We start from the raw sequence: 23,295 nt of genomic DNA on the forward strand, positions 1-23,295 counted from the left end.
TTGTACACAGGTATTGATACTCAACTCTGTACCCCACAAATATGTATGTTTCAATAAAAAAGAAATTTAGGACATAGTTATAAAATCATATTTATTCAGGGGGTGATTTCTATTTCTATTTATTTAAGAGTCAAGTCAGATTATCAAAACTAATTTAAAAGAATGTGATTACTATGAAGGTGCTAGATCATGGATAGCATCAGAATTTCCCCACCCAATCAGTGTCATTCGAAATAAATAAAAAGCCAGCCTGTACTTGTGAATCCTACACAATCCTGGACTGTAGCAGCCCTTAGAATTTAATGCACGTGACTACAGAGCCAGAAGAAAAGGCAGGAGCTGCCTTTTCCATCCCTCTGCCTTCCAAACTTTAGAATCCTCAGAAAGATGAGGCTCCATAAATGTCACCGCCTTCCACCAGGACCCCTCTTCATGGTTCAGGAGAGTGTCTAGGACAGGAAGGCAGCCTTCCTCCATCACTGCCAAGGCGAAGCCCTCCACCTGGGTTCTCAACCCTTTCCCTTTCCTCCTCGTGGGATTTGGCTCTCTCTCGGGCTCCCCAGGTGTCTCAAGCTTCCTGTTCCACACCCTCCCATCACTCCACCTTAGGTGACTCTCCACTCTCCTACAGCCCTTTCGCCACAGTCCAGCCCTGCCACGCCCACCACCCTTGGCCTTGTGTGGTCGTGCTTCTTTAGGTTGCATCCCAAGTTCTCTGCCTCTGTTCACTCATGGCTCTTTTTTCATTCCTGTTCCACACCCTCCCATCACTCCACCTTAGGTGACTCTCCACTCTCCTACAGCCCTTCCGCCACAGTCCAGCCCTGCCACGCCCACAACCCTTGGCCTTGTGTGGTCGTGCTTCTTTAGGTTGCATCCCAAGTTCTCTGCCTCTGTTCACTCATGGCTCTTTTTTCGTTAATATCCCGAGTATGTAAAGGCCTTAGTACGATGCCTGATACATAGTCTAATTGTTCAAAAACAGTAACCTTGATTATTATTATCATTATTATCCTATTATTTCATCCCCACTAGTTTACTAAAACAGCTCACTGAAGCCACCAACAGCCTCTTCACCCACACATCTGGTGGCTTTTCTCTATTCCAGCCTCACTGACCTTGGACAGGTTAATACATCCATCTTGCTCAAAATTCTTTCTTTGGCTTCCAGGGCACCTTCTTATCCCAGCGTTCCACAGACAGTTCAGAACCTGCTGCCACCTCTGAGCACCACACCCAAACCCAGGTGCTGCACAGCACAGCCTGCCCCGACGTCAAGGCCATCGCCTTCGTGATCCCTCTTCCCCCACATCGTCACCTGCTTTGCTCTCTGGCTTCTTTGAGGTCTCAGCTCCCCAGAGAAGATCTCCCTGACCACTGGGAGTGTCTCAACCAAAGGCAACAGTCAGTGACCCAGAAAGACAAAATCAATGTTGTCGTCTCTTCCCACAGGTTGGTCTATGGTTGACTCGCCCTGGCTCACCTGGATCAATGTCTCCAGCTCTTGGGGGCTCACACAGATGTGATCCCGCAGGAATTCCGCCTTCTCCAAGGCAATGGTGTTCTTCTGGCTGCTCTCGAACGGCTGCTCCAAGGCCCGGAAGACGAGCCCACCCGTGACAAGGTAGACCACCACGACCACAAAGATGGCAACCACGGTCTTCCACTTCATGACGGTCTGCAGGCCCCCCTGGGAGGCACCTTCCATCCTGGCTACCACCGTGGCTCGGGAGGAAATGGAGAGGCGTGGAGCCGGGGGGTGCCCGTTAGTGGCGCTCTTGGGCTGACACACCGCCGGCACTGCTGCGGGGACAGCCACTGAGGAGTCAGGGTGGGGAGAGAGAAGAGAGTTTGTTTATCAATGCAAAACACAAAACTTGTCAGAAACAAAGCACAGATGTCCTCCTTAAGCCAATTTTCAAATGCAAGGATTAAAAATGGGTTCGTCCCTCAGTGAATCATTGTCCAGTATAATCGTATATTGAAACAACACAGTCCTCCAAATGCAGAAGCAAATGTTAAAATAATAAATAAATAAATAAATAATAAAAATAGGTTCACCAAGCCTGTGCTGATAGGGAATTTGATCAGTTGCTAAGTGCCTGTTTGAATTCTAAAAAATGAGCACCAGGGCTCCTAGCTTTTTGAACAATAATGTATTAAATGAGTTTGAAATGACTGTATTTTTCTACAAGGGTCCAAATCGGAAAGCCATCTCTCTGTTATTTATGGTTCATCTCCTCCCTTAGTTTCCTTGTTCAAACGATGTGTGAGAAATACGACAAATCACCATGTTTCACATACTGTTCAACATGGAGAGAAAATAAATCGGAGAGGGGTACCCAGCTACCCTGTCCAAGAACTGAGGACAAGACAATACCAAGAGCAGAGAAGAGATGAGCACCTAGTACGCAAAAAGTCCCTTGACACAAAACAAAGAAAAGAAGGATGCGCTTGTTACAAGGGAAAAAGAGTCAAAACTTAGACACAGTAAAGAAGGTTTGGGTTCTTGAAGACTATTAGCAGGAAAGACAAAGAAAGAAAAAGAAAGGTGGCCATGAGGGAAAAAAACACTGAATGATGTTTTATGCCAATTAGCCTTGTTTCCTGAAAATAACAATAATAATGAAACAGATCTTAAATGTGTTTCTCAATAGAAAATGCGATAACGTAGATGTAACCACTCCTGATCTATTAGTAATAGAATTTTTCTTTTATTTTATTGCAATACAAAGCCACTGGAAAGAAAATTTCCCCTGGTTTTTGGAATACATGGAATTCTCTAAGGTCCCTGTTCCCTATAAGGGCAGTCTCATTACCTTGGAAATAACTAAATTAAGCTGAAGGCTCTTCTGTGACGGCAGGAAGTTTGAGGCAGTATCGCACATCTGCTGCTATCATGCATTGCAGAAATCTGTCTTGTACAGCAATGAACGGCCACTGCACTTCAGTTTTGTCTCTCTTTATTACTGTAATTCTTACTATGGCCTCTGTAGCTGTGCAGCCTGGATGTTGTGTAAATAAGGTACTAGGAGATGACAAACCTAATTACCTAAGTGGGGCAAACAGTCCCACTCTAGTTAGGGGCTAAACTGCTCAATTGCTGCACTGGAAAAGTCAAAGTGGATCAAAGAGGGGGACTGTCATTCCTTGTTCAAAATACCGATGACCCTGACAATGCCTGGCCATAGGGGTGGCCACTTAGAAGAATCTAAGTTTGTAAACACTGGCCTCTCCTTCTAGACCCTTGAATTCAGCTTTTCTCTTTGGAAACCAAGCCTTTTGAGGCATATTATTCTATCCAATAAAATCATTCAATGTTAAATTTCCCTGGGACTTACATGAACACAATATTCTCTGGAATCTCTGACTGAAAGACCTAGATATTAGAATCAGCCACCTGGGCATTATGTTCTTGCTAACCCTTCCCTAAAGACATGACATTCAGGTTCCTACTTGCCCTTGTTCATACTGGGAAACTGAGGCTCATCTAGGGCGGCTTTCTTTCAACACTGCCAGTGTTTCCCATTCATTCTGCCTCCTCGGTGTGTCAATTCCTTGTGCCTCTCACGATCCCTGTGGCCACCAGTCTCATCCAGGCCACCATCACGTCTTGCCTGGACCAATCCAGCAGCCTCCTAAGTGACCTCCCTGCTTCTGTTTACCCCCAGCTTCTGACCCGTGAATCTCAGGCTAAATACCACCTCTGGAAGCACCTCTTCCCTTCTCCTGATCAGATGAATGAAGAATGGAAGGACAGAGGGAATGTTAGCACATCCAAGCCACACACACAACGTGGATGAGCAGTGCCAAACGGAGGACAACTTGACATTCCAGCAATACTGAACAGCAGGTCCTCAAACACGGCCACGCTCTGTTCAGGCCCCCATACCTTCACAGGTGTTTCCTCGGCCAGTCACCCCCTCCCCACCCTCATCTGCCTGCAAACTCCTATCCTCCTCAGTCTCAGCCCACAGCTGCTTCCTCCATGAAGTCCTCCTGGATGCTGGGCAGACTCAGAATGCTGATCTCCACCACTAGCCCATAAATCTCTTGGAGTCAGAAAGCTCATCTTTTAATCATTGGATCTTTCTTTCTTAGCACAGTGCCTGGCATAGAGCAAACAGTTGGTTTCTGTTGCAGTTTTTTGGCAGTTGTCCGGTACAGGGATCCAAATCCTTGACCTTGGTGTTATAATGCCACACTCGAACCAGCTGGGATAACCAGCCAGCCCTTAATGTTGATAATTCCTTCGGACTACACACAAAAGCCCTATCAGACTCAATACCACCCTCAATAACAAGCATTTATTTCACACTAAATGGGCACGAGGGGCTGTGCTATGGTCCCTCCCAGCTCTGGGGGATTGACAGTCCACTTAAGTCACATACTCCACAGCACCAGGTAACTAGCATTAGGATAAAGCCCCAGCAGGTGACAAATGATGGTCTGAGCACAGAGGGTAGTGGGAGCTGGGTCCCCTTCACTGACCTGCATCATGGGCGATAACAGAGCTGCTAGCATCCCTGAGGCTGGGCAGAATTGGGCTTGAGAAAGGTCTTTTCAGGCCAGTTCTTGGTGCCAGTTTGCTAAGAGATTGTCACCTGGAGCAGAGTTTGAACAGAATCCACAAACTCACCAGAGCAAAAACCAGAGTTTCAGTCCCAAACCCGTCAGTGACTGGGTGACCTTGAAACTGTCACTTAGTTTCTCTGTTTGCTTACCTGTGAAATGTGAATAATAACAGCACTCTTTTTAAAACCCCCACAGGGTTCTCAGGAATTGGAAGTGAGTGGCCCTGGTTTGCTGACTGGAGCATATTTGAAGATGTCAGGAGTACTGGCAGGGACCACAGAATGTTACAAAAACTTTCATGCATTTGACTAAAAAGGGAGTTGGTGGCTTTAGTAATATGATTGCTCATTAAGATGGTTGGAAAAGGATTTGGATTGTGCTTTTCCCTTAAGGTGGATACATTTCCAAAGGATGTTTTAATTAATCCATTTCTTCTCCTCCAAAACTATAATCGCTGATAGAGTTTGGATATGTTGTCACCTCAAAGCCCATATTGAAATCTAATCTCCAATGTGGTAGAGTTGGGAGGTGTTTGGTCATGGGGTCAGATCCCTCGTGAATAGATTAATGCCCTCCCTGGGGGGGGGGTTAGTGAGTGGGTTCTCGCTCTATTAGTTCCCGTGGGAGCTGGTTGTTTAAAGGACCCTGGCACATCCCCATCTTGCTCTCTCTCTCTTGCTTCCTCTTGCCATGCAATCGTGCACCCACTGGCTGCCCTGCTCCACCATGAGTAGAAGCAGCCTGAGGCCCATGCCAGATGCAGCTGTCCCAGAATCGTGAGCCAAATAAGCCTCTGTTTTTTATAAATTACGCAGTTTCATGTATTCTGTTATAAGCAACAGAAATGGACTAATACAGTTGCTCTCACTTTAACAAAATTGCCTTGTGACCTGGGATGAGCCACCAGAGGTCTCTGGGCCTGGAGCCAGCAAAGAAGCAAAACTGGCCAAATGGTGTTGATGACGGTGGCAGTGGTGGTGGTAAAGGTGACAGAAGCCCCGATCACTCACTGAGCACTTACACAGCACTTACACTGTGCCCGCCACTCTGATAAACACTGGCTTGCATGGTTGCCTTAGGTCCCCACTATGAGGAATTATCACACTGTGTGGGTCCAGGTCCTCCCAAAAGCAAATGCCAAGAAAGGATGAGAGGTGCATGGATTTTATTAGAGGATACGCAGGTGTGAGGGAAAATGAGAGGGAGTCAGGGGGACCAGACAGTTCAGGTGCTACGTAAGTCTGACCCAGAGGGAAGGAGAGAGGGAAGGAAGGATGGATGTAAGCATCCTAGACAACCTGCAGTCTAAGGAAGGTTCAGCAAGGTGGTCACGGAGTCCTTGAGCCAAAGCCAGCCATCGGAGGAGTCCTGTGTCTCCCAGGAACAATGCTGCAATCGCATCCTCGCCGCATTTAGTCACTGGCTGGGAGCAGCCCATGGGAAATGCGCCTGCACTGCAAGCCCAGCAGTGGATTCAGAGAAGCAGCTGGGGCTCTTGGCCAATTACACACCCCCAGCTGAAGGCCCACAAGTGCCCCACTTCACAGATAAAGACATAGTCCCAGACAGGCAAAAATGACTAAGCTAAGGTAAAGTGGACAGAAAGTGAAGAAACCAGGACTAAAACTAGAATAACCTGACTTCAAAGTCAGCTCCTCCTGTGGAACATAGGAACAAGAAAATAGGAAACAAAGCAATTCCAGGTGGAAAGGGAGCTTTTATCTAGAAATAGGAAAATCATTTTTTTCAGACAAGCATAAAATTATTTCCCAGTCTATGAGATTGACTACTTCAGTCTCCTAGCAGTGCTGGAGCTCTTTCCCATATAATGTATCGATAACGATGGATCATATAAAGTAGGGACATATCATACTGCATGACTCCAACAGAAAAGTGTTTGGCAGCAAAAGTGCTACCAAGAATTGATGAGAAGGAAATGCTGGAAGACAATATCCCTTCAGTTAATGTTCATTTTTAAATGTTTCCTCTCTAATGTTAGCACATTTCATTTCTACCTAAATGTGAATGAATACAGGGGTATGTTTTTTTTCATGGTTGAACAAGTTCTTGGTAATTTTATATTCCTCAGTCTTTGCCAGGCCCCATGGACTTTACCATTCAATCAACAAACATCCTAATTTGCTGGGCACCATGCTTGGCACTGGGCATACATAAATGAATAAGACATATCCCTGCCTTCAGAGTTAACGGGAGAATTGACAAAGATCTTATGCATGTGTGAAACTATTTTATCTTCACAGAGTCTTCTGTGAAGGAAGATCATTATCTGCCCTCCTTGACAGATGAGGAAACTGAGGCGAGAGAGGTGACACTGAGCAGCCTATCACAGGCTAAAATGCAGTGACATCCTGGAATCTGACTTCAGACTCCTAACCCTGAGCGGCTCCACTCCTCCACACTGCCTGAGACAAATGGCATCCTAAGGATTCAGAGTCTCTCGGAAACCTAAACGCAGCCACCTCAGAGGTGCCACTGTCACACAGCAACATGACTCTGCCTATTGACCCAAGCAAAGTACGACTGTGACTGCAGACGCACTGGCGGAAGGCAGACAACACCCTCGTCTCGTTTCCCCCGCCTGGAATCGTTTCCAGGTCTGGAATCATTCCAAGGCCACCACCCACACTGGCAGCTCAGAGCTTTCCAAGAACCCCAGGGCAAAGTTCAGCCTGGAGTCCCTCAAAGGTTTCCCTGGACTAGGCAGACTTCAGGCTGGTGGGGAATGAAGGGGTTAGGACAGATCAGAAGCAAAGATTCCACCTCATGTGCTCCAACCACACCCGCCTGCGGTTGTCACAGCAGCTGTCAGAGCAGAGAAAGTGTGTGTGCTTCCTGTGACTCCAGATACCCCAATAGCCACGTCTTGTTTTTCCTGTCTCCACGGGACAGCCATACCTTAAAGTCGATCAGCCAGTTCCAATAAGAATGGCACTAACGCTCAGTCCAGACACACTAAATGAGCAGCCACACTCCCAAAATGCCACCCGAGGAGAAGCTCTCCCTTTGGGGTAAGCAGTGCCCCCTCCCTCTGGCTCTCTTTAAAACTTCAGGCTTTGCTTCCAGACAGAAGACACCAACATATCATGGACAACGAGGACCCTATGGAGCCCAGAAAAGAGAAGAAAACAAGGCTGAAGGGGGAGGAAGAGGAGGCTAGAACAGGCTGCCACCTTGTCTCACATCTGTCCTCTCCTCTCTCATTTGTCCAGACCCTTGTCTTCTCTCACCTGAATCACTGTGACAGCTTCCAATCCTGTCCCCCTTAAATCCATCCTCCACATTCCACCACGTGGAGCTCTCAGTCAGGTGGGAATCTGATCACATTGACTCCCTGCTTAAGAGCCCCTGGAGGCACCACAGAGATCAGAGTAAAGTGCAGGCTCGTGGCTTGCTCCAAGACTCTCCTTTCCAGGACCTGGCACCTGCCTATCTCCCCAGCCTTACCTGCTTCCACGCCCCCATGGCTACCTTTGCCCCAGTCAGACCCAGCAGCACTCAGGCTCGTTCAGGCTGAGCTGCCCACTGATGCCATCCTCTGGGCTGTCCCAGAGAAACAGGTCTTGACCCAGATTCCTTTCTCCTCCCAACTCTTTTTTTAGCTAACTCTTCCACCTACTTCAAAACTCACCTCATGTGTCACTACCTCCAAGGAGTCCTCCCTGACTGCCCACCTGCCCATGCCCTAGTATGAGCAGATGTCCTTCCTCTATGTCTCAATGCAGAAATTAGTAGACTGCCTACAACTAGGGGATTTCTAATTACAGAGTGTTCCATTCCTGAATTCATCTACTCATTCATCCAGAAATTTACCTAGGGACAATATTCATGATACAAGTTCACACACATCCCCCCAAGAAAATTTGACTGCACAGTTAATCTAGCAGATAGAAGCAGTCCCAGTACGACTGTGTTCTGTTCCACAGACAGACATCCAAAGTCAAGGTGTTAAAGTTCTCAGAAGGCAAATGGTCCAAGGAGAGTTCTTTATGGTTGGTACAATCGCTAGGGAGGATTAGAAAGAGAACAGAGCAGTAATTCGCTTCACTGTGCTCCAGACACTCAGTTCTGGACTTGCTTGTTTTCTTCATGAAGGGCTGGAAGGTTCTGTTTTACTCATGGGTACAAAATACTTGTAATAAAAGAAAAAAATCTATTGAATGGTATGAATCACCCTTGTTGAGGTACCAGACAGGCAAAATTTCCCTCCTGTCTGCCTTTCTGGGGTCCCTCTGGCTAGGACCAAACTGCATAAACTTGGATTTGAAGACACCAAAGACAAGGGCTTTCCTTGCCCTGCCCTGTTAATGTGTGTCCCAACCTGAAAATACAAAGGGAGCTGTGTTCATTCGGATCTCAAAGGACCAGTGACTTCCTTCACAGGACTAGTAAGCAAATGGTTTCTCCTGATCTTACCCCAAATCTCTTCCTGTATTTATAAAGCAAAGGGATGGCACAAAGTCCCAGGGGCCTTCTCTACCAGCAGATGGGGGCCCAGAGAATTAGGACCTTACGATTGGGGAAAACAGGAGAGGGGAAGGACTTCAGTGGTCCTCTGGGCTACCCTCTACCACTGGTTTAAGTCCCATCGCAGCCCCACCCTCCCCAGAAAACACTAGGCAGGACCCCTAAGGGCTCCAGACTGGAAAGATACAGAAGTAATAGCACTGCTGGGAAGATTCAACATAGTAACATAGGGCATGTGGCTCAATGCTTAGTTCAAATCAAGCACTCAATCAACATGAGCTATCCCTGTTATTAGGAGGTGGACAGAATTATGTGATCTAGGCAAACAAATACAACAAAGTACATTTGCAAAGTGCGTTTGTGAAGTGCAAAGTGCATTTGCAAAGTGCAAAGTGCTACAGATAGGTACGGGGTACAGAGAGACGTGACGAGGAAGCGGTCAATTCTGCCAAGAAGGAGACCAGAAAAGACTTCAAAGACGAGATGCCCACTGGCATAGAAGGAGAAGTAGGTGCCTGCCAGAAGTCAAGGGGGCAGACAGGAAGGCAGACCAGCGAGAGGGGCAAAAGGTATAAAGACATTCAGCCAAGAATTGGCCTGGGGCATTTGGGAAATTACACCAGGGCTGTGTGTCAGGACTAGAGGGTGTGTAAATGGCTTCACTGAAATAAAGCTGGAGAAACAGGCAGGGGACAGCCTGTCTTGTAAGTCTTATTAGTCCATGTAGACTAACGCAGAGAGAGGAGCTGTGGGATCAGATGTGGGTTGAGCAAGCTGACTCTGGCAGCAGCGCAAAGAGGAGACTGGCGAAGTGAGAGACCGTCAGCAGGGAGCGTGGGTAGGAGTTTGCCGGAACAGATGATGAGGACCTCCACTCACGCAGCAGCAGAGGGGATGAACAGCAGAGGTCAGAGACGAGGGGTGTGAAGGAAGGAAAAGCTATAGGTCCCAGTGCTTGTGGGAAGTGAGCAATGTGGAGAGATGGGTTTAGGATGACTCCCAGGTGACTGGCTTGTTAGAGCCTGGTATTCTCCAAGACAAAAAATGCAGGAGACTTAGGTGTGCAGTTCCTGTAGCACATCCAGGTGGAGCTATCCAGTGGACATTAGGCATAAGGGACTGGAACTCAGGGGGAAAATGGAGCTGGGTCCCTAGGTTTGAGAGTGATGCGTATGTAAGTGGCATTGAAGCCACAGGACTGGATGAAGTCGTCGGGAGGGAGATGTAAAAGGAGAAGAGAGGAAAAGATGGACCCCAAGGGAGCAACATTTAAGGGACAATGAACATGGGCAGGGGGGAAACGTGGGACCGAATGCACAAAGTCAAACAAGAAAGAACTAGAGAGGAAAAGAGGAGAACCAGGATGTGGCTTCCTGGGAGTCACAGATGGGAGCTCTTATTCCAGTCTCTGACTCCAGCACCATTCACAAGGCCTGGCCCACAGGAGGTCCCAGTGTGTCCTTGATGAATCCATTACTGTCCTACAGTATCATTTTGTGGCCTTCAGCATTTTCTCTCTCTGGCTGCCAGGAAACCCTTTTCAACAGAACCCCCACTCTAGAACTTCTGGGCATCATAGGTTGCTCCTGGCAGCAGGTAAAATGAATTAAAACCTCACCCTTCCACCCAGGGCACAAAGAGCGCAGGCCAGAGCTTTCCTTGTGTGTGCTGAGCTGGTCAGCACGGCCCAGCTATCTCCCACTGCACCACTTGTCTTTCAGGACCTGGCGCTGCCTACCCCGTGGTTCTCCCAGTACTCCCCAGACTCCCCCATGTTAGCGAGATGGACTCACTTGTCCTGATTCCATGGTCAAGGCCCTAAAGGCAAACAGCCACAGCTGGGGTTCTTGTGTCTTCTTCCAAAATGCTTCCTGAATAACATATTTTGTTTCCTGCCCTAAGATTTTTCCTCCACGATTTATTTATTTATTTTAAAAGATGACCAGTAAGGGGATCTTAACCCTTGTCTTGGTGTTGTCAGCACCACGCTCACCCAGTGAGCTAACCGGCCATCCCTATATAGGATCCGAACCCATGGCCTTGGTGTTATCAGCACCGCACTCTACCGAGTGAGCCATGGGCCGGCCCGTTTCCTCCACAATTTAAATCAACTAAAGAGCACTTTTAGAAGGAAAGATCTTGTCATTTCCTTTGGGATTAAAAATAATATATGCAGTTGCAAAAATATTTCTTTTCCCCTGGGGCCAAGTGTTTTACTCCTATTATCAGGGCCATTCCTTCAACATAGAGCTTTGCCTTTCCCAAGCATCTTGTCAAAAGCAGTTACCTCTCCTCACCAGACTTCTGCAGTGGTCCCCTCCCACCCGGCTCCACACAGCAGCCAGGTGGTCCTTATAAAACACCCATCTTGTTCCTGCTTAAAACCCCTCAACTACTCACATGGCTTTTACATGGCTACTCCAATGTCCCACGTGTTGAACCCGTCTTACTTCTCCAACCCTCCCTCCTCTGCACACACCTGTCCTTCCCCACCAACAAACTTCCTTCAGTCTCTGTAATCACAGACAAATAGATCACAAGTAGTCATACTGATCTCAATTCTTCTTACAGATGCACAGTAGAAGACAAAACTGAAAAATATTTTTTAACCTACTAGAAAGATCCTCTAACTTATGTCCATCACCCAGCCTCTTGCCTAATTCCCTAACCTTAGGAAATTTGTCCATTGCATCCCCTCCCCCCAATAATAGTGATACAAGTGGCTAGAGGAACTTTGATAAATTCCGCATTTATCAGAGCATAAAATACATTGAAGTGACAAGTGCATTAACGGTTTACAATGATAAAAAGGAGGGGGCATCTAGAAACTTCACTTATTCATTCATTCACTTGTTCAACCAATGCATGCCTACTGCATGCCAGGAATAGAACCAAACTCTACACCCCATGTCCAGGCCACCATTCACCAAGAGACTGAAGGGAACAATTCTTCTGAGAAGTACGAGGCCAGTGAAGACACTAGATGTACCTTTGATCTCTTTTCTGCTCTCCTCTCCTCTCATCCAACCTTCCCCATGCTTCCTATCCCAAACCAGTCCAGAGAAGCCTCAGGAATCCCTGCTGCAGAACTAACGACCTCCCCCTCCTCCTCGGCCTCTTCAGGGCACCTTCCTGCACCTTTTTCCCTGACATCTGGGCTTTTCCTGAGGACACTGTGCTCTCAGTGTGGCTCTCAGACAGAGGCTGTTCAATCTCCCTCACCCACAATGTCATGGCCACGCTGCCCCAGAGAACCAGCGCCCCACAGTCTCGTGTCAAACGCCTGCTCCTGTAAGACTCAAGCCCTCTGGCTCCTCTACTGCCTGCTCTTCCTTGTGCCCATCAGTGGTAGACCTGACTTCTCCCCATGATTCCCCAGAGCCTTCCATCCAGGTCCTGCTTTCCTCCTGAACGATTTCAGCATCCCACATAGACTGCAACCAACGCCCGAGCCTCCTGTTTCCTTGAATTCATCACCATTACCACTACCATCATGTCCAATCCATTTCAACCATTGACTTAGGTTGGGTTCCCCAGAAGCAGATCCTGAGATGAAGATTGGTTTGCAAGTGATTCATTTAGGGGTGCTTCCAGAAGAAACCCATAAGCGAATGGGGGAAGCAGGCAAGGGCAAGAAACCAAGCAAGGAAGCAACTCCAGGTGAAGTCTCAGGCTCTACCTGAACATACAAGGAGCTCTGGAGCATAAATCCCATCTCAGAGTTTCCCTCACCTTGACACAAGCGAGCTAGGCTTTCACAGTCCTACTCAACCAGTCATTGACTACAGAAAACCCCTGGAGGATATATAAACTCCTTACAGCATTCTGAAAAGATATCCAAGGAAAGTCCTCTGAAAAGGTAAGTGCAAGCTAGAAGGGCAGAAGCCCATGGAAGCTGCAGAAGGGGTGCACAGGGCAAAACGGATCTGGGGGATCCCCGTGCAGCACCAACAGCATCCACCACAACTGCCTCCCCCTATGACCATGTCCTGAACCTCGTCATCACAAGAAATGCCCCTGTCTCAGAAATACTCAATTAAAGAGACAATCACTGCTATCATCTGAATGTTTCTGTCCCCTCCAAAATTCATATATTGAAATCAAATCACTAACGTGGTGGTATTAGGAGATGGGGCTTTTGGGGAGTGATTAGACCATAAAGGTGAGCCCTCATGAAAGCGATTAGCGCCCTTATAAAATAGAAACCAGAGAGATCCCTCATCCCTTCCACCAGGGAAGGATGCAGCGAGAAGACAGGTGTCTATACACCAGAAACAGGTCTTCACCAGACACCAAATCGTCCTTGATCTTGGACTTCCCAGCCTCCAGAACGGTACAAAATAAATTTCTGTCATTCAAAAGCCACCTAGTCTATAGCATTTTGTTATAGCAACCTGAACAAATTAAGACACTGACTTGCGCCTCCTGTCCTTCCACCTCTCTCCTCTTTTTTTTTTTTTTTTTTTTTTTTTTTGTTTGTTTGCTTGTTTGTTCGTTTTTGTTTTGGCAGCTGGCCAGCACAGGCATCCAAACCCTTGACCTTAGCATTAGCAGCACCATGCTCTACCAGCTGAGCTAACTGGCCAGGCCTCTCTTCCTTCATGACCCCCACATAATATCCTGCCTCTACCTTCTCCCCTCTGTCATGCCCTCCCTATGTTCTCTCTCTCTTCCCCACTCAGGCTTAGATTCCACGTTCAACACCCCTCTTCAGCTAACAGGCTCCACTCCTCCTTCTGTCTCTTCCTGGAGCTACCTGGAAATACCCCCCTACATCATTCCTTCTCTCTGCTCAGAGTCTACATCCAGGCTGCTGAACACTGCTGGGAAATTAAACAGCCTCGGGGACTGCTATCACTCTAAACCTATAGTTTCCTGCCTCAACAGCCCTTGATGCCCCACAGCAGTCCTGCCCTGTTTCCCTGCTCAGAGACAACTGTCCCTATAAATGCCATGTAGACATTAAGGTGTACCTCACTACAAACAAACCTGAGATCATATAATATAGAAATCCTACTCCGCAAGATAGGTATTCACTTTGCAAAAGGATTTTCTGCAGAAAGCATCTAAACAGCACACTCAGTGTGCATCTGAAATGGGCTTTGGTTTATATTTGCATATTTTTAAGAACAAACATTCCTGTAGAATGAGGTGTGACCTCTCATTGCTCCTGTCCCCAGGTCACTGGGACAGAGGCTCAGCACCCCAGCACATTCTGCTTTGCAAGCAGCCTCAGCTTCTCTATTTGCCAACGTAGCAGCTCAGTGCTCCTGGCTCATTTCATAGTCACTAAAATCTCCTACAAAAAAAAACTTAAATGGAATAAAAACTTTAGATGGTTCTTCCTTCACTGTGCCTACTAAGTAGCAAAAATGAACAAGAGCTGTCAAAGGGCAAAAACCATTTCTACAAAATATCCAACAAAACAGCTTTGCATTTCAGCATCACCCTCTGGGTAATTTCCTCTAAACTGGCTCCTCTAATGCATACCAGTACTGATGACATCAGCAACATTTCTGTGATTTACTGCAAATGCAGCTATAGAAGGCTGGGAGTGGGAATGGGGTAGAGGAAGAGAGAAACCTAAAAGGGAAAAGAATAGCCACACTATCCTTCAAGAGCCTAAGAAGACAGCAATGTAGTAAAAGTACAAATCCATTCATCTGACGACTCAGAGTTTGGAAATATTAATAGCTCTGATTAATGAAGTCTTCAAGTAACCAAAAGACTCACTCAAAAATTGGGAAAGTGGATTCCCTTCAATAAAACATCTTGGTATGTTCCTAACAACACCTAAGTTTGGGGTATAAAATAGGATCTGATGAAGACAAGTCAGCATTGCCAGGGAAAAACTCAGGGCTGAGCCAGCGTCTTGGGGAACTTTCCACACCAGAGAACTGCTGAGCCAGGCTGGGCTTGCTAGCTAGACCAACACCTCACTCCACCCCAAAATATTCTTTCTTGCTAACTATTCCTCCCACTAGAGAGTAGTTTCCTCCAGATGCCCCTTGGAGGTGGACCCTTTCATCTCTGAATCTTCCATAGTCCCAATCCCAGTGCACAGTTTATAATAAGGGCTCAATTAATGTTCATAGAATGAATTCAACAAATGTTTGCTGAGTGCCTACTGGGCTTTGGGCACCAGGGGGCACAAAGGTGACAAGCAGAATTCCTGATGTCCAGGAGCTAACCAAGGTAAAAGAATGGGTGGATTGGGTGTGAGGGAGAGGGGATGGGACCTTCACCTCCACCTCCACGTAATTCAGGAAAGGCCCAGCACTCAAGGTCTAAAAAAGGCATCCAAAATTTCAGAGAGCAAACAGATCCTTGCACGGATCTTATGGAAGTCTGCTGAGCTGCTATGCGGGTCTTTAAGCTGCTCCCCAAGTGACAGGACATAAAGCAGGGCTGTACAGAAATTTGCTTGAGCATCATTTTCAAGGGTTAAATCCCTCTTCCCCACTATCAGAACAGTCCCTTCTCACAGACCCTCAGACCCAAATCTGTTAGCCAGACAAAATCTCTATGTGATGGGCTAGTTGCAATTAAGCAGCCACTATAAACATATTTCCTTTCAAAGAACTCCCCAGTTATAAGAACCATGAGACATTATTTGAATATCTAAGACAAATTAGATATTGAATACTGGCACACAGTAAAGTTCCATAAATTAGTGTAGAAGGAAAATACAACACTCAGCTTGCCATGTAAATGATTAGCTATTGATGCAAGATTCTTGTAAATAGGAAAGCTTGGGGGAAACCACAAGGGAAAAAAACATTTTAATAGACAGTTAAATCTAACCTTTGGGTTCTCAGGTTTTAGCCAAGGATCAGAATCTTCATAGAAAACCCTAGCTGATATGTAATTCATCATATAGTCTGGATTCAACCCATACTTAATTGCTTTGAAATTGCCTCTGAAGAGGTCATTTGAAATAGTCTTGTGGTTGCATCTCCTCCAATTCATAGAACAGAGTAGAAAGAAAGGCATAGAAATTGGTATAAACAATTAAAATAGTGAATGACTCAGTCCAGCTGTCTTAAAATTTGTGGGTATTTCTAAGAGTTCCCTGCCATTTAAAGATTTTTAATGGTCCCTAGGAAGCCAGTTGCACTTATGCTGTCATAACTGAGAGGCACCGATATCAGCAAAGCCTTTTGGACCACAGGCACATGGGGTAAATAACTGGTTTTACAAACATAGCCAAAGTGCCACCTCACTCAATTCATTGAGAACTTCCATGGGAGGCCCATTCCATGACATTCTCTAAGTTGTACCATGGGTACAGGGGTAGTTTCTTTCCATTCAGATATTAATATCAGCTAACTGTCCACACAGCACATAATGCAGTTTCTATCAAATCAGCATTTGAAGTGCTCCAAGGGAATTTAGTAGAGGCATTAATTAATATCACCAGAAATAACAAGGTTGGCTTTCCTTATTGACCCAGGTGGCTAAACCCAGCAGTAGACCATATGGTAGCTTCTACGTGGTAGTCTAGTTAGAGTAGTCAGATGTTTGTGCGTAGTAAAGTTCACATAACATAAAATTCACCATTTTAACCATTTTAAAGTGTATAATTCAATGTGGGCTGCCAGATTCAGCAAACAAAAATATAGCACACCCAGTTAAATCTGAATTTCTGATAAAAAACAACAAAACAAAATTTTTAGGATAAGCATATCCCATGCAATATTGGAGATATACTTTAAAACAATTTTTTTCCTAAAATGCAAATTTAACTAGTTATCTGCTATTTTATTTGCCAACCCTAAGTTAGGGAAAGGAAGAGCACAACCATCACTCACCCAAGACAAACAGCCAAAACTGTAGTGAAATACCAAATAGGGTTATGCCAATTCTTTTTTTGTTGTTATTAAAGATGACCAGTAAGGGGATCTTAACCCTTGACTTGGTGTTGTCAGCACCATGCTCTCCCAAGTGAGCTAACTGGCCGTCCCTATATAGGGATCCGAACCCGTGGCCTTGGTGTTATCAGCACCACACTCTTCCAAGTGAGCCATGGGCTGGCCCTTGGGTTACACCAATTCTAAAACTGTAGAACCTCCACCAGGCTCCCACCCTATCACTCCACCAAAACTGCTCTTCTCAGGATCTTCTCTACCCCACATTGCCACATCCAGGGACACCATCACAGCCACCCATTTCTTCCCCTCTCAGCAACACGTAAGTGGAAACACAGAAGACATTGCTCCTTCTTAAAATGCTCCACACTTATGACCTCTGTGACATCACACTCTCAAGATTTTCCGTTACCCTTTCTGGTTGGGTCTTTTAAATCCACTCTGCAAATTCTTCCTTTTTTACCTAAATATTGGACTTTCATGGGTTCCTTCCTGGACCCCTTTGGCTCTGTATTCTCTCCCTGGGTCATCTCTTCCTGGGCCATAGTTAGAGATACCTCCCCCTTACTGGTGATGCTCAGATCTAGATGCCCAGACCTAAAATGTCTTCGGACCTCCAGTTTCTCATGCCCAATTGCCTAGTGTTCAGTTTCATTTGGATATCTCAATTGTAACTCAAGTTCAGTCAGTCTAAATTGTACTTGATGACCAGCCCAACCAAAAAAGAAGGCTCATCTCCCAAAATGATATTAAATGCCCCCAATTTACTCAAGCCCAAAAGGCACGATCCTGAGAGGCGGCCTTACTTTCTGGTGTCCCTCCTCTTTTCCTCCCTGACAGTTCTGTTATTTCTACCTCCAAAATAGATCTAGAAACTTCCCCTTGTCTCCCTACTCTCACCCTCGGTCCAGGTCCCCATCTCTCTCCTAGTCCTCACGAGTCCCCTTACTTTCACTCTCACTCCCTCCCCATACATTCTCCACACTGCAGTCAAAAAAAAATCTTTCCAAAACATAGTCATCTCACATCCCTCCCTGCTCATACCTTTCAGTGCCTCCCATGATTGCATCTAGAAAAAAATGCAAGCCCCTTACCATGGCTTCCAATGTCTGATAACAGGGCCTCTGCCCACCTCTCTAAATTCATCTCACAATATGTCCCCTTACCCCACATATTACAGCCTTCACTCTGTTCCCATTCAGTTTCCATTCAGTTTCTTACTGTCTGGAAGGCCCTGCCCCTATTTTTTCATAACTACCACCTTCCCATACTTTGGGTCTCAATTTAAATGTTACCACCTCAAGAGGTCTTTTCTGACCACTCTCAAATAGCCCACTATGGTTAATTTTATGTGTCAACTTGACTGGGCCACAGGATGCCCAGATATTCGGTCAAACATTATTCTGAGTGTTTCTGTGAGGTTGCTTTTGGATGAGATTAACATTTAAATCAGAGACTGAGTAAAGCAGATTGCCCTCCATAAAGTGCGTGGCCAACATCTAATCAATTGGAGACCTAAATAGAACAAAAAGGCCAACCTTCCCCCAAGAAAGAGAGAATTCTTCTTACCTTTGGACTCAAAAAATCAGTTCTTCATGGGTCTCAAGCCTGCTGACTCACCCTGCAGATCTTGGGACCAGCCCACCTCCATAATGGTGTGAGCCAATTCCTTATAATAAATCTCTTTGTACATATACAAATCTCTTAATATATATATACAAATATTGTCAACATATTTATATATCCTATTGGTTCTGTTTCTCTGGAGAACCCAGACTAATATATAGATCCTACCCATTACCCCCTTCCATAGTAGGTATTATGATTGTAATTATATTATTTGCTGGTTTACCATTGGTTAGTCATCATCCCCAACACCTTCCCCACTGGACTATCAAGTCCCCGAGGGCAGAGACCTTGGTTATTTGTTCACTCTTATACACCCAGTGCCTAGCATGGCACGTGGCATAAGCTGGACATTCAATAAATACTTTAAGTGAATGAATGAAACCAAAAAAGAAGAGAATTATTGTATAATAATTATATTATACCAAAAAACTAATAATATAATTATTTACTTAAACAAGGTCCTGGATACCAACTGTTCCAACCCCCTCAGCCAGAGGCTATAAGTAACTTTCCCAAGGCAAATGCTGGAATCAGGATACAAGCTCAGTGTCCATCCAGCTCTAAAGTCCATGCTCTATCAAGACATCCTGCCACCTTCAAGTTCTGTTATAAGAAATTCTTTGAAAGAGAAGCTCAAGCCATGATTTTGTATTAATCTGCAAATTTATCTTGAGTATCTCAATTTGGTACTAAAAATCCCAAATCTCAATCTTTGGCATTCAGGACTATATTTAGCTCAGTGAGAGCAGAAAGAAGGTAGCCATGCCACACTTCAAAGCCCAAAAGCTTAGTCTTAAAAGACACCTATTTTGGGGGAATATCCCAGAACAAATCAGCAAGCTAAACCAGTTAGCTACTGGCATAAAGGGGAACTACATCTATCCCCAGGATCTTGCATTTCAGAACAACTGCACACTGTCTCAAACCAACTACTTTTTATTCCTAGGCACCCACCAAAGATTCCAGAAGAAATGCCCTAAACTAAAAGCAAAGTAAGTACAGAATGGCACTACCTTGGAAATAACAGCATGTAGTGCCTTTTTGTTCTCAATACCTCAAGGCTTGGTATCGAACCCTCTCATGCTTATGAATCAACAGAACTCCAGGAGATGCCATTTACAGTTGCACAGTGCACAACCTGCACAGTCATCCTTGCCACCCCTACCTCTTAAGGCCTGATTTAGCCCTATGTCAGGTTTTTGATCTCTCTACAACTTGGGCATGAGCTAGAAATGTCCTTGTACCAGAAAATTCACATTTTATTTCAAGTGAACAACTGCTGTGTGTATCTATCAAACTCCACTGTCTACTAAAGAAGAAAGTGATTATCACACTTAAGGTTATTTTTTAATCACTTTCCATCAAGAAAACTTCAAGCGAAAAAGGAAAACTGAAAACAAAGATCACAATATGATCACTCTTGCTAGGATGTGTTTACGTACAAAATCAGTCAGGAAAAGCTAACAGACATAAGATTTAAATCAAACTGGATTTCTGAAAAATTAAATGAACTTTCTCCTTTTCTATGACTTTTCGTTTTATGGATTTATGTTTGCATGGGCACTTTAAAGGTTACAGTAGATGGTAGTGCAGGTTTTGTCACTAGAAGAGACATTAACTAGCTACTGAGACCTTGAGACTGAAGTTAGAATAATGACACTGATACTGCATTACAGGCCAAATCTTTAAACTAAAAATACCCAAGAGCAGTGTGAAATAGATCAGAGGGGTTCAGACTTTTGCGAAAAAAATGCTTCCTTCAATGGATTTTAAGTTTTCATTTTAAGTGGAAATTCAATTGAATTGAACAAAATGCAAACTTAAAGCAGATATTATAGATATAGACATAAAATTCCATTTGAAGAAAAGGTTTTGTTCTAAAAGTCTGAACAAATTTTGGTGTTCTAAACTGGTCTTGGATATTGTATAGTATATATAACAAATATAATATATTAAATATACATTTATATATTATATATTGCATTATATCATATATTGACCATAATATAATATAATTAATATATCTCAAAGTCAGCAACATGGTTGGAATTTAGGGTAGGGGCCCAGAGTCTTTGTCTGACTCTGGTCCAGTGAGCTTTGTCTCCTTCTCAACCCCTGCACCATGTTCCAAGACCTCCCTGGGACCCACAACATTCAAGGGATGCAGTTAGAAACCTCAAGTCTGGAGGAAAGAACCCCAAAGAAAAACTCCAGGACTTGGATTCTAATCCCTGCTTTGTCACCTTGAGCACACACTGTGGAACCAGAAGACTTGGGTATGAATGCCAGACTGTGTGACTTCACCTCTCTACTGCTCACTTCCACACCTATGAAATGGGCACAATAAAGTATCTGCCTCACTGAATTATGCTGCAAGTTAAATATGTAATACTCATTGGATCTCAGTATGTTGAACAGCTACAGTAAGAACTTGACAATTGCTAGCTGTAATAATGATGAACTCATAGATAATGTGTTCTGAACATTGAATGCAATGCTAACTGAATAAATTTGCATTAAACTTATTTTGTATCTTGTTTTGACCAGTTTTATTCTAACTATCATTAGGGATTGTCAGTGGCCTCTGTCTCTCCAGAGACCAGTTCACTTAAAGCCAATTGTATTTGTCTTACCTTTTTGCTTGTTGACTTCTTGCAGCATCTCAATACACCCCAAGAGCAATTAGCACAGGACTTGCACAGAGTCAGTATTTAACTGATGTTCATTAAATGAATGAAAAGTTCTAATAAGTCAGTCTTTGAATTCTATATAACCTAGGTTAAGAGCATTCAAGCCCTTTAATAAATAAAAGAGACCCTGATTTCAGAGCATGTCCAAAATTTAAAAGTATATTGGATCCTTTAAGCCACTTAGCCTCATAAATGACCTCCTGGTTAATCCTCCTGATAGACTGTATTTTTCCGAAACTGACCACAACAATATCTCCCATCACACATTCTCTTCTTACTACATGATTTTGATACTCTTCCCATGAGAATGTGGCATCTACGCCCCCTGTCCTTGAAGCTGGACAAGATTTGGCTAAGGCAGAAGCGACACTATGTGACCTCCAAAGCTAAACTGCAAAAGACTACACCACTTCTGCCAGGTTCCCTTGGGACACTCATTCTTGGAATCCAGCTGCTATGCTGTAAGGAAGCCCAAACTAGCTCATATGGACAGATCCAATTAAATGATCCACGTGTAGATGTTCCAGCCAACAGCCCAGCTGAGACAGCTGAGAGCCAGTATCGACCACCAGTCACATGAGCCAAGATGCCTCCAGTTGATTCCATTCCCCACCCCCCACCCACACCATCAACACTGGTAGCTTTCAAACCTTCACAGGTGAGGCCCCCGACATCACAGAACAGAGACAAGGCATCCCCTCTGTGTCTTGCCTGAATTCCTGAAGCACAGAATCTAGGAGCATAATAAAATGCTTATTTTATGCCAGTAAGTTGGAGTGGTTTGCTACACAGCAATAGGAACAAAACAGGCTTTAATCTATATTATAATATAGGAATTGCTCATAAAATTGAATCATGGCAAAAACCAGGAACAGAGCCCAAGAATGTGAGTGTTCTAAAGAAACACTCTTGTTATAACACACTTCACTCTTCCATCTACTGAGGTGTACCACATGGAGCACATATAATAGTAGCATTAAAACTGCTATCATTTAGTGAGTGCTTATTATACGCCAGGCACTATTCCAAGTTCTTTACATACGCAGTTCATTTAAATGCCAAAATAACTTCACGTGGTAGGTACCATTAGTACCCCATTTTGAACATGCCACTAGTAAGAGGCAGGGATGGGATTTGAACCTAGCAATCTGGCTCCAGAGTGGGTAACCTGACACAGTACACCAGAATGCTTCTCAAGCCTTATGCCCCGTGAAAAATAACACATGTGAAGCAGCTAGCTCGGTGCTTGGCACGGGGTCAATACTCAGTGAATATTGTTTCTTTCCTTCCCTAACATTGACATTATAATTTAAACTGCCACAATTTCTAAAGCAAAAAGTATGCCCTTCCTAAAGCAAAACGTATACCTCTAACATTTTGTTTCACTCATTGTTCACTGTCTATACAATATACCCACTTAGATGTCCAATTTGCTGCTCAAACTGAACATGATTTAAAGAGAAATCTTGTTTTCACTCATATGTACACACACTCAAATCTGCTTCTTCCCCTAGCTTTGTGCATCTCTGCTAACGGTACTGCCGTTCATCCAGGGCTCAGCCAAGAAGTGTGAAGTTGCCTGGGATTCCACTCTGCCCTGACCCCCACAGCCCATCCAGCCAACTCTGCCTTCCAAATATGTGCTGATTTCCACCACTTCCTTCCAATTTCACCTCACTCGCCCCCACCTAAGCCATTGCTGTTTCTGCACAACAGCATCCTAACCAGCCAGCCAAAATGTAAATTCAGCCCCTCCACTGCATTGCTGAGAACCCTTCAAAGGATTCCCATTACACTCTAAAGAGCATCCAAACTGCTGCCCTAGCTCCCCACATGCTGACCTCTCCACCTTCGTCTCCTACTATCTGTCCCTCAACACCCTTCGGCCACACCGATCTTCCCGTTTGTCCAAGTTAGCTCCAATTTCTGGGATTTCACATTTGTTGTTCCCTCTACCTGGTGCCCAGATCCTTGCAGGGTAGCTCCTTCTCAATGCTCAGGGCTCTGCTCAATGTGACCTCTCAGAGAGGCCTTCCTTCCTTACCATC

The 23,295-nt window shown here is 45.0% G+C and overlaps 1 protein-coding gene across 3 annotated transcripts in view; it reads right to left on the minus strand.

Annotated features, from left to right (window-relative positions):
• KCNK10 (potassium channel, subfamily K, member 10) overlaps positions 1 to 23,295 on the minus strand; it is a 150,253-nt gene that overhangs the window by 88,156 nt on the left and 38,802 nt on the right. For 2 of the 3 annotated variants that reach the window (XM_008571982.1, XM_008571981.1), the window contains one exon: positions 1,484 to 1,818. In XM_008571982.1, the coding sequence (XP_008570204.1) occupies positions 1,484 to 1,818 (335 nt within the window). Of the gene's footprint in view, positions 1 to 1,483; positions 1,819 to 7,823; positions 7,989 to 23,295 lie in introns of those variants that run through there. The other variant, XM_008571983.1, reaches the window with a different exon arrangement.

The sequence above is a fragment of the Galeopterus variegatus genome, unplaced genomic scaffold (assembly GCF_000696425.1).
Source record: "Galeopterus variegatus unplaced genomic scaffold, G_variegatus-3.0.2 Scaffold742, whole genome shotgun sequence".
In the NCBI taxonomy this organism is placed as follows: Eukaryota; Metazoa; Chordata; class Mammalia; order Dermoptera; family Cynocephalidae; genus Galeopterus; species Galeopterus variegatus.